Here is a 12175-nt window from a genome sequence, read left to right as displayed (position 1 = left end):
TTTCATCTTATTTCTTGCACTTCAAAAATTCTATGCATAATCAAATATTTTAATGTGCGCTGTTTTTATATTTATTTTTATTTTATTGTATTTCTAATCAAATCTTAATGTATTTTAATATTGTATTTTTTTTAATCAATGTGAAGCACTTTGGGCTACAATTTCTGTATGAAAGGTGCTATACAAATAAAGTTTATTATTATTATTATTATTATTATTATTATTATTATTATTATTATTATTATTATTATATTCTAATGCTAATTATTACTCTTTTCATGGAGATAATATGCAAAAATAAAAAATAAAAAAAAATAATTTCTAACAAATAACAATTGATTTACGCTGAAACATGTAACTGCAGATCAGGTTTATCAAGAACAGCAAAGTTACAGTAATGGTATGAATTGCAGTGGACTGGATGATACATAAGTGTCCAGTGTGTTGGCTCATATGGAACTAAAACAACAAAACCCATGAACATACAAGAGAACAGCTGGAGAAGAACTGTCCACTAATGACCACTATGCATGAAAGGGTTAAACCACTGCAGTCGTCTTCTTCAGTGTCGGAGTTGAACATCCTCAAAGGCTCCGTCACACTCCTTCTCAGTCTCTCCTCCGTTGTTGCTCAATGGCATTTCCGTGCTGCAGCTCTATTTCCTTCTTCGACAGACACATTGATTGCTTTTTAACTTAAAAGCTGCAAAATGTGCATTTCTTCGTGTGTTTTCCATGATGAGGGTTTGTGCATGACGCAAAATGATTGTTCAAAGTTCAGATTCAAACTTCTCCTCTTCATCACCTCTTCTTCCTGTCTGTCTCACTTTTGCACTTCCTGCTAGAGCGCCCCCTGAAGGACGTTAGCCCGTATAAATCTATACTTGAGCTGCATTGCTGTATAAGCCGCGGGGTTCAAAACAAGAAAAAAGTAGTGGCTTATAGTCCGGAAAGTACGGTAGTTATTACTCACTTCATGGAGATAATATGCAAAAAAAATTTGTTTAAAAAAACTGTCAATTGCAGTCTGTCTAAGAAGGATTAAAGCTCTTGATTCAGCTCTAATTGTGTGGTATTGCACATGCAGGCCGTGATATATGTGTTTTAATGGATGAAGGAAGAGCCGTTAGTGTTTCACTTGTAAGACATTGGTGGATTGGCTCATGTTTGGTGTATTTATAGAATCTTCTTACACCACCTGGATAAATAAGAACCCCATCAGCTGCATGAAACTCAAGTTCGACTCTTTATCGCAGTTCAGATAAACAAAGATGGCCACAGGAAATGGAGTTTGCTCACTTATTTTGGGCAACACAACCGGATGAAAGTTGAGGAAACTCGCAAACAACCAAATCTTTGTTAACCCTTTCATGCGTGACTTACGAGAACCTCAGTCAATATTTGTTTCTTGAGTGACTTTATTCCTCTTTAGGCATGATAAAAACAATGCATTTGATTTTTTTTTTTTTTTTTTTTATGAACCTATTTTTGATGGAGTTACAAAAATGTCCACTCAGCTGGACACCGTGCGTTTAATTTTTAAAGTGAAGAACCATGTATTTAAAACCCATCATCAGAAAGTGATATACTGTGTGAAAACTATGAAAGAAAAACATTTTTAATGCAGCTAATCTGATGTTTTCTCACATTTTAATATACTCTACAGGGTGGGGAAGCCAAATTTACAATGAACATTTAGTTGTTTTTTCTCAGCAGATACTACATCAATTGTTTTGAAACCAAACATATATTGATGTCATAATCATACCTAACACTATTATCCATACCTTTTCAGAAACTTTTGCCCATATGAGTAATCAGGAAAGCAAACGTCAAAGAGTGTGTGATTTGCTGAATGCACTCGTCACACCAAAGGAGATTTCAAAAATAGTTGGAGTGTCCATAAAGACTGTTTATAATGGAAAGAAGAGAATGACTATGAGCAAAACTATTACCAGAAAGTCTGGAAGTGGAGGAAGCAACAAAAAACGTACCAAAGCTTTTACACTGAACAAAAATATAAACGCACCACTTTTGTTTTTGCTCCCATTTTTCAGGAGCTGAACGCAAAGATCTAAAACTTTTTCTATGTACACAAAAGGCCTATTTCTCTCAAATATTGTTCATAAATTTGTCTAAATCTGTGTTGGTGAGCACTTCTCCTTTGTCCTTTGCTGAGATAATCCATCCACCTCACAGGTGTGGCAGATCAAGATGCTGATTAGACAGCAGGATTATTGCACAGGTGTGATTTAGGCTGGCCACAATAAAAGGCCACTCTAAAATGTGCAGTTTTACTGTATTGGGTGGTCCAGGGGGGTCAGAAAACCAGTCAGTATTTGGTGTGACCACCATTTTCCTCGCACAGTCTTCTTCATGAATTCTCTGAAACAGCTTTGGAGATGGCTTATGGTAGAGAAATGAACATTCAATTCACAGGCAAAAGCTCTGGTGGAGATTCCTGAAGTCTGCATACCGATTGCATATTCCCTCAAAACTTGTGACATCTGTGGTATTGTGCTGTGTGATAAAACTGCACATTTTAGAGTGGCCTTTTATTGTGGCCAGCCTAAGGCACACCTGTGCAATAATCATGCTGTCTAATCAGCATCTTGATCTGCCACACCTGTGAGGTGGATGGATTATCTCAGCAAAGAGGAAGTGTTCACTAACACAAATTTAGACAGATTTGTGAACAATATTTGAGAGAAATAAACCTAGTGTGTACACAGAAAAAGTTTTAGATCTTTGAGTTCAGCTCATGAAAAATGGGAGCAAAAACAAAAGTGGGGCATTTATATTTTTGTTCAGTGTTTTAAAGCTCTCAAATCCAAAATCCTAAAGGATCCAACCAAATCCATGAGAAAAATGGCAATTGAACTTGAGGTAGACAACAAGACCGTTAGAAATGCAGTAAAATATGATTTGAAGTTGAAATCTTACACAAGAACACCAAAACACTTGTTGACAACAGCAACAAATCCAACTTTAGCAATTTTTGGGAATCATGTTTATGGCCGCCTTCTAGCCCAGATCTAAACCCTCTGGATTCTGCTATTTGGGCGTTTTTTAGAACGTGCTACCAATAGAACATCACACAGCAATGTCGACTTTCTTAAAGATACAATTAAAGAAGAATGGGAGAAGTAGTCACCCGAATATTTGAGGAACACTTGCACAAGTTTCAGGAAGCGTGTGAAGGCAGTTATTGAGAAAGAAGGAGGACACATAGAATAAAAACATTTTCTATTATGGAAATTTTCTTGTGGCAAATAAATTCTCTTTAATATACTCTAATACTAGTTATTACTCACTATCACTCAGATAACATGCAAAAAAAAACACTAATTTTTGTCTAAGAAAACTGTTAATTACAGTCTAATAACAATTAGCAATTGATTTCCACTCAGACATGTTACTGCAGATTTATCAACAGCAAAGTTACAGTAATGGAATGAATTGCAATATATGGGATGGTGCATAAGTGTCCAGTGTGTTGGCTGATATGGAACTAAAACAACAAAACCCATGAATATACAAGAGAACAGCTGGAGAAGAACTGTCCACTGGAGTGACCAGTATGCATGAAAGGGTTAAAATAGCAGTTCCATTCAGATCAAGCATTTAAGTTTAATACACTCAAGTTTTCATTACTCATTACTTAAATTTTTTAAAGCAACACGTTACCCGAGATTTTTTTTAATAAACTCAAGTCATCCGGTCTTACAGTGTACCCAGCTCAGATAATGTTGTGACTTTCAGTGACAGAGCGTCGGCATTAGTCGAACCGAGGCTGTTTGGCCAGCTGCCTTTTGAAAGCGTCACTCTATTGAAGCAAAGTTTAGCCGAGGAATGTGTTTGTTGCGTCGATTATTCCGGGGAGTTAAGACCTTTTTCTGTTGCGCAGATTGAAATCCTTCTTGACATCATCCCCTCGCCTCATCATTGTAAAGCCCCCTTCCCTTTGCTTTCTTCCCATTTGCCATTTCCACAAAATAAATAGCGTCCAAATTTTATCTGGCTTTTGCATGGTTACCATTTTGTTAATGGGCTAGTCTGGCCTCTCGATGAGACGGGGAGCATTTTTGGGGGGCACAGTGTGGTTGTTGTAGCAACGCTGCCGAGGAGTGAATGAAGCAGATGTCAGAGTAATCCATCAGCCGGCAGCTCCAAACTCCCACTGCTCATCGAGAAGCAACACCCTCTGCACCACAAGCCTCAATCACACCTACCTCACTCCCATGAAAAAACAAAAAGAGGGAATAAACAGATAAAGATAGATGCTTTTCTGCTCGATTTATTAACTAAAAGAGAATGAAAAGGCAGTGTGTTGTTTACAGAAAATGGGGCGACGATAGATTCTGACGTCAGACCATTTGGGTGAAACAATCTTCTCAGTTTAATCAGATACAAGAGCAAATTTCTGAGGACTTCAAATCTGAACTGACTGGCACTTAAACAGAAACTCAAATTATAGTTGGATGTATAAACCACCCCCGTGCTGTCAAATCATGAGTGTTGGAGCAAAGACTGGAGCGTCAACCTTTAATCCTGACGTATTACTGTTTTTTTAAGTATTGAAAAAATGTCAAAGTACGTATTAGTTGTTCGATAAATTTGTTTTATTGGATATTTCTTCCGTTCATGATGATTGCCTTATTCTTTATTAATCCTAATTACTGATTAAGGTATTATCAACAAACATCTACGAGGCTTAAAAAAATGCAAAAACCGCATGTTTGTGGATAGAGTTTGAGAGCTTCAGTGAAACCATCGCTGTCAAGGTTCTGAAATATGTTGTAATGTTGTTTAACTGAATTAAAGTGACTTTTTAGAAATGGAAAAAAGTATGACTTTTCTGTAGCTAGTGGTTAGCTAATAACGCCTCACAGGACACATTTAATCCAGTGGAAAAATCCTCAATGACAGGGGTGTCAAACATGCGGCCCGGGGGCCAAATGCAGCCCACCAAAGGGTCCAGTTCGGCCGCTGGGATGTTTTTGCCAAGTGCAAAAATTCCACAGTTTTGAATTGAATTAAGCAAAAAAAAATTTAGCTTGAATTTAGGAAAAAATCTTCAATTAAGCCAAAAAAAAAAAAAAAAAATCTTCAATTAAGTAAGAAAATCTTCAAAAAAGCCAAAAAAAAAAAAGTCAAATTTAGCAAAAAAAAAAAAAATCTTGAATTAAGCCAAAAAAAAAAAAATCTTCAATTAAGTAAAAAAAAAAATCTGGAATTAAGCAAAAAAAAAAAAAAATCTAGAATTAACAACTTAATTTTTTAAATTTGTTTTAGTGCAATAAATAACATTAAATTATGAAAATATTTACAGTTACAAACTATCCTGTAGCAATAAAATGTGAATAACCTGAACAAATATGAATAACCTGAAATGTCTAAAGAAAATTAAGCACAATTTTAACAATTTTTCTGCCTGTTCCTCGGTGTTTAGTGTCTTTGTAGATCTGATCCATAATGCACATGGAGAAATGAGAAGTTGAGGAATAATATTGTTAAAATTGCACAAAATTTTCTTACGTTTTTTTAAATTTAAATTTCAGTTTTTCAGGGTTTTTTTTTTTTTTTTTGTGGATAGTTTATAAAAGTAGGTATTTTCATAATTTAATGGGTTTTTTTCCACTAAAACAAAGAAAAAAATTTGGAGTCGTCATTATTTATAGTTTATTATGTTATTATTTTTCTGGTCTGGCCCACTTCAGATCAAATTTAGCTGAATATGGAACTGAACTAAAATGAGTTTGACACCCCTGCTCTATGACATGTTAACAATAGAAAATGTAAAGATTTCTTTTTGCCTTTTGTCAGATGCTACAACTTTTTTTCATCTGTCTGACAAAAAAGAAAAAGAAATTTGTATAACTTCAGTAGACAGTATGAACCTAATCGGACTATTAGAAAATGTAGCTGCTGTGATGTTACCCATTTGGGGGTTTAAGTCGAAATGGTTTTAAGTTCTGCCATAGTGACCAGAACTATGTGATGCTAGTTTGTCAGTGTGTGTTAGTTTAGTAGCCTGGAGCTCATTCGTTAAGGCAAAAGTCCAGTTATTTATGGCTTGTGTAGCTAAAACACCGACCACGTCAACTAATCTAGATCAAGACTGATTTCTTAGCAGGAACTCTCAGTAAATCACAAAAAGTCAAGGGAATTTAGTGGCAGCAGTTAGCACTGTTGCCTCACAGATGGAAAATTCACAGTTGAATTTAGGGACTTTACTGTAGCCTATGGAGTTTACATGTTTTCTAAGTCTTGTGGTTTAAATTTGTATGCTAGGTTAGTTCTCCGGTCATCACCCTTGACCAATATAGACCATAAAAATCTACTTTCATTTTCAGGGCTAGCTCAAAGTGCTGCTAAAGCTCACTACTACTTTTCTGATCACCACATTTGTCCAAGGTAGAAAAACTCCCTGATTTACAACGTAGATCAGTTTTTACAGTGTTTAAAACTGTAGCCGCTTTGATTTCTGTCCTATCTTGTTGAAGGTTTCACTTCGCTTTTTTTGCCAAGTGGTGATGAGTGACACTTGCTAAGCTAATACTCATGCTAACATTCTGAAAGTAGTCGCTTTTCCATTGGACGTATGTGCAAAACTTTACTGATATTTACTAAATGTTGAAAAATCAGAAGTGCGTAATAACGGTTTTTCCATTAAATCACAAATACGATGATTTGTTTATCTATTATTGTGGGATGACACGAGAAGTCATTCCATAAACATGGCGATGAACGTAAATATGGTGTTGATTTACAGATATATTCGTTATTATTATTATTATTATATATTACCCCTCTATCTTGTACTAAATTAAAAAAAGATTGCGTTTCCTGGTGTGTCCACACATACCGTGCCAAGTTGTTGTAATGTCCGTCAACATCCATTTTTAAAATTTTTTATTCATGTGACTCTAGTTGCGGAAAAAGGTCTTTCCATTGCAGTTTTGCGTGATATACCATTTGCACTACACCCAAAAAACCACCAGCGCAAAAACTTATAATCTAAAAATGAGAGTTTTGGCGAAACTGTTGTTTTTCCATTAGGTACATTTTTTATGCGCAAGTTATATTTGCGCAATTTGAGGGTCAATGGAAAAGCGACTACTACTGACACAATAGGATTAAGAATGTGTTTATGTTTTGAAGCTCTGATTTCACTTTGGCTCTCTACAAATATCAATACAAGGTGAAATTGTTTCCTGAACTGGATTATTGATCCCAATATTTAACTTTTTATTATTACTGTTTTCTATGACCAAAGAACAAGGCACATTTGCCAAGCAGTGTTCGCTAACCTCAGTAACAGAAGTCCTAAGAAGGGAATCTTACATAAAGTGATAGAAAATAAATAAAAAAATATATAAAAATAATCTCTTACAAAATATATTCTATCAGCCAACATTAAGGGGAATTTATGTCTGGAAGCTCGTGTTCGTCCTGGTGATGGCAACTGACTGACTTGAGTCAATATGGCTGCTTGGTCACAAACTCCATGACTTTCCAGACAACTAGCAGCAAAACTGGCAGGAAAAGGGGATGTGAAGAAGTAGAGAAATACTATGGTACTGAGCCTAGGATCAGTAGTTTCATGTTCTTCTGTTAGGCTTATCCACAGAAGCTGAAGGGTCCAAAACAAATCATTCAGTCAAAATCTGTTCCATTTTCTGGTCCAGTGTTTAAATTATCTTGTTAAAAAAAAAGATAGTCACAAGTAAAATGTTTTTTGCTTTTAAGTACACTTATTAGAGTATCTTTTCCTAAAATGCCAGGAGTCTACACCAACTTAAAACAGATTTAGTCCACAGGGAATCTCAAAATCATCAGTAGTTTTTTCACAGAATAAATTATTAATCTTTTAAAAAAAAAAAAAAAAAAGAGCATTGTTTCAGGTGATTCATGCCATTCTACCGGTATGGCTGCCACCGAAGTCAAGCCTGAGGCATGAAATGGAATTTGACCACAAACAAAAATATATAATAATATATGAACGTAGAGGAAGTCCAGTGTGATGGCAGATGTCCATTGGCATCAATAAAATCAACACAAGTTGGAGGAACCGTTTGACAAAGTTGAAAACTGTTAAGACAAGCCAAAAGGCCAGCAGCGAGGCAGTCGCTCCACACATGTATCAGCCGTGAAGAACCCTTATTCTGAAATACATTAATGACGCACACGAGCCAGTCTAGCTGTGTGTCTACATACCGTCCAATAAATACTTCTATTTACAGGTGTACACTTCTGTCCTCTCGCTGCACGTGTTGCACTTGACGTAGCAACACCACAGGAACTTGCAGTTGCATTGCCAAACGCGGGAGTACTGATGCGTGTTATATCCTCGACCGCAACACATCAGGTCGCAGCTGTTGGGTTGCAGTGCGGTTTTGTTGCACAGGCGGCCCTGTGTTCCCATGCTACCGGTCAGAGGGTCAGCCTCGCAGTAATTGGGCGACCTCTCGATGAAGACCAGGTCTGTGTCTGTGGGTTTGCGGTATGAGTGGGGTTTCTTGATCTTTAGGAAAGTGGGGCGCTTGTTGCGGCTCGCTCGCACCGGTTCCACGTGCACGGCGTGGTTGTATTTGTCCTTGAGCATGTATCCCAACTGGCGGAACTTGGGGAGCGTGGTCCAGCAGGTCTTGGTGGTGCAGGATCCCGATACGCCGTGGCACTTGCACTCCAAACGCATGCTCTTCTCCAGCAACTACAACCAAGAAAAGAAAAGTTTTACCATCTCAAAGTGAAAATGTAGGAGTTGGAACATTTGGGGTTTGTCTTTTTATGATGAGCAGGTAGAAGATGCACGTGTTAATCGAAACATCCCGGATATATGTACAAAATGCATGGAGGTGAAGGGAACATTATTCCATTGTGTGTGGCAATGCAGTAATAATAACACTGGTCAACGACAAATTTATTGTTGAAGTTTTTTGAGCTGATTTAGGATCATTTTGGTGTGCTGAATCCAAAAATCACATTAATTTTGCTCAATCAGGTCAACTTTCTGAACTATGCTACTTATTGGCTTTTGAACATTTTTGCTTACATTTATGGGCATTTTCACATCATATGATACAAAATTCTTTCATATTTCTTGCAATAAATGAGTTCTGAAGATTTTACTTTTGCCAATTTATGATTAATGTTTTTTTTTTAATATTACAGGTGAATGAAATGGCTTCGACTAGAAGATCTTGCAAAAATAAGCCTGACGTATTCTGCTACATCTGCGGTGAATACACCATTGTACCTAACAGGAATCCTGTTAGAAAATGATTTTTTTTCTCTTAAAACCTATTTTGGGTGAGAACTATATAAAAAAATCAATTGATAAAGTCACAAAAATGTCATCAATTTTGTGAGAAGATCAAATTTTTCAAAATCAAATTAGCAAAAAAACCTGACCTGATTGAGAAAAACAGATGTCATTTTTGGATTTAGCGGTGCAAAATGGTCCTAATTCAGTTGAAAAAACCTAGACAACTTGCAACAAACATTTTTTTGTAACCCAGTGTAATAATAATGGATTAGATTTATATAGCGCTTTTCTATGAATGCATACTCAAAGCGCGTACAGAGGATCCATTATTCATTCACTCTCACATTCTCCCTCTGGTGGTGGTAAACTACATTTGTATCCACAGCTGTCCTGGGGCAGACTGATGGAAGCGTGGCTGACAATCTGCACCTACGGCCCCTCCCACCACCAAACATTCACACACATTCATACACCAGTGTGACAGCAGCACTGGAGGCAAGGGGGGTGAAGTGTCTTGCCCAAGGACACAACAGCACATGGACAGAGCGGGATTCGAACTGCCAACCCTTCGGTTATTGGACGACCCGCTATACCACAGGTGTCAAACATGCGGCCCGGGGGCCAAATCCGGCCCGCCAAAGGGTCCAGTCCAGCCCTTGGGAAGAATTTGGGAAATGCACAAATTACACTGAAGATATTAATCATTTTAGTTCAGGTTCCACATTTAATCTCAAGTGGGTCGGATCAGTAAAATACCATCAGAATAACCTATAAATACTCACAACTCCAAATTTTTGTCTTTGTAAATGTAAAAATTTTCATGTCCTTTTACTGTATTTACATTAAAACAAACTCCCATTTCACAAAAACGCGAATAACCTGAACAAATATGAACATTTTGAAATGTCTGAAGTGCAAGTTTTCCCATATTCTGCCTGTTATTAAATGTTTTGTGTATTTGTAGATCCACTGTGATCTGTAAGTTGTAATTTACATGTGTAAATGATAAACTGAGACAGAATATCATTAAAATTGCACTTAGTTTTCTTAAGAAATTTCAGTTTGTTCATGATATTCACATTATTTTAAAGGACAGTTGATAGATGTAAACATTTTGATCGCATAATTTTACTTTTTTTGCTCTAAAACACAGAGGAAAGTTTGGAGTTGACATTATTTATATATTATTATGTTATTATTTTACTGGTCTGGCCCACTGCACATCAAATTTGCCTTAATGTGGCCCCTGAACTAACATGAGTTTGACACCCCTGCACTCTACCATCTGAGCCATGGCTGCCCCGTAAGACCAAATCTTTTTGGGAGGTTAAAAAGGCAACAGAAAAATGACTTTGAAAATCGTTCCAATGGATCCTGCACTTTTTGTTTTAGGACTTTACCCAAAAGGTCATAAATACAATGAAAGTGAACAAATATTAATAGATACGTGTCTTTTACATGCCAAAAGATCCATTGCAGTGTTTTGGAAAAAGACCAGCAGGCTGAGTATTACACACTGGATGACGCAAATGTTGACAACTTTTCCTTTGGAGAGACTGACGAACATACGAAAAGGAAGGCAGGATATGTTTGAAAAGATATGGGAACCTTTTAAGATGTTTGTTAAAAGTGTTGATTTAGCAAATGATAATGAGGAGGAATAAATATTCAGTTGTGTAAACCTTACAACAGGGTTAATGAGTTCAAATACCCGTAATTGTAACAGGGCATTAAATTATGTACAAATGTTCGTGGCTGAGAAGTTTGTGATGTGTATGTGTATTGTTTATTTGTAATTTTGTTTTGTTTTGTTTTTGCTTGTAACACTTGTAATGTTGCAGATGCCTCTGTTAGTGAGGTCTACACTCAAAAAAATAATTAAGCCAAAAATGTTGACTTTATGTATTTTAATTACATGTAAATTTTCCATGTAATTTTATTACGTAAGTTTAATGTAAAGAGTTGCATTTAATACAATGTTTTTTCTATCATATTGAGTCAATATGAATAAATTAAATACCTTCAGTCAGATTTGCTTTAGTTAATGCAAACTTTTACATAAACTGTGTTTGACTGTGACGCTCAGCCTTTTTATGTGATCTAGTAAATAAAGTTTACTTTAGTTGTTTAGATTCACTTCATACTAAGCATATTCACATTATGTTTGACTTTTTCAGATAAATAAACTTTAAATTTCATATATTTCAGTTACATTTTACTTTAAAATATTACTTCATGTTTATTAGAGCCAAGAATCATTTTTTTGAGTGTACATGCTTACTACAATTGAGTGTATATGTACAGGGTGTCCCATAAGTCTCCATACATAGGAGACATAATACATATGGTTCTAACATGTATTTCTTTATATTTCTTCTTTATAGTTCTTCAGCAGTGGAGGACACGTATTGAAATGTGTTCCTGACAAAATGGCAGTCATATAGAGCATATTATATAAATAAAAATGGCTTATGTCAAGAAATGTTTATTTTTCCTATGTATGGAGACTTATGGGACACCCTGTACAAGTGTATGTGTGTATATATAAAATAAAATGTGTTAATAAATGTATTGTTTAAAAAAAAAAGAAGATGCACATGTTCCCAGAAATGCTCAGTCTAATATACTGCATGAATAGTTCAACAGGTTGAGACAAAAGTTTTCTGGCATTCCAAATGAATGTAAGCATTCCTGAGTTCTCAGAGCTGCTCAGTGTGTCACTGTATGGCTCGTAGCTATAAGTGCCATTCTTGAACGAGACAACATGAGCTGCACTCGTAGAAAACACATTCTTTAACGAAACCATGGACTTTTTCAAACCTGTCATGTTATGAAGTGTGAATGAAAATCAGTAAAACATTTCTAGAAATACCCGACAATGACCATTTCAAACACAACTTTTGCT

At 36.0% G+C, this 12175-nt stretch overlaps 1 protein-coding gene across 1 annotated transcript in view; it reads right to left on the bottom strand.

The window, feature by feature from the left end:
* Positions 1-7889: 7889 nt before the first annotated feature.
* Positions 7890-12175, bottom strand: part of wnt7aa (wingless-type MMTV integration site family, member 7Aa) — a 45954-nt gene continuing 41668 nt past the window's right edge. Inside the window, exon 4 of the mRNA XM_030135535.1 lies at positions 7890-8715. Coding sequence (XP_029991395.1) covers positions 8236-8715 — 480 coding nt within the window. The 3' untranslated portion in view covers positions 7890-8235. The remainder of the gene's footprint in view (positions 8716-12175) is intronic.

The sequence above is a fragment of the Sphaeramia orbicularis genome, chromosome 5 (assembly GCF_902148855.1).
Source record: "Sphaeramia orbicularis chromosome 5, fSphaOr1.1, whole genome shotgun sequence".
Classification (NCBI taxonomy): domain Eukaryota; kingdom Metazoa; phylum Chordata; class Actinopteri; order Kurtiformes; family Apogonidae; genus Sphaeramia; species Sphaeramia orbicularis.
This window is presented reverse-complemented; position numbering and strand designations above follow the sequence as displayed.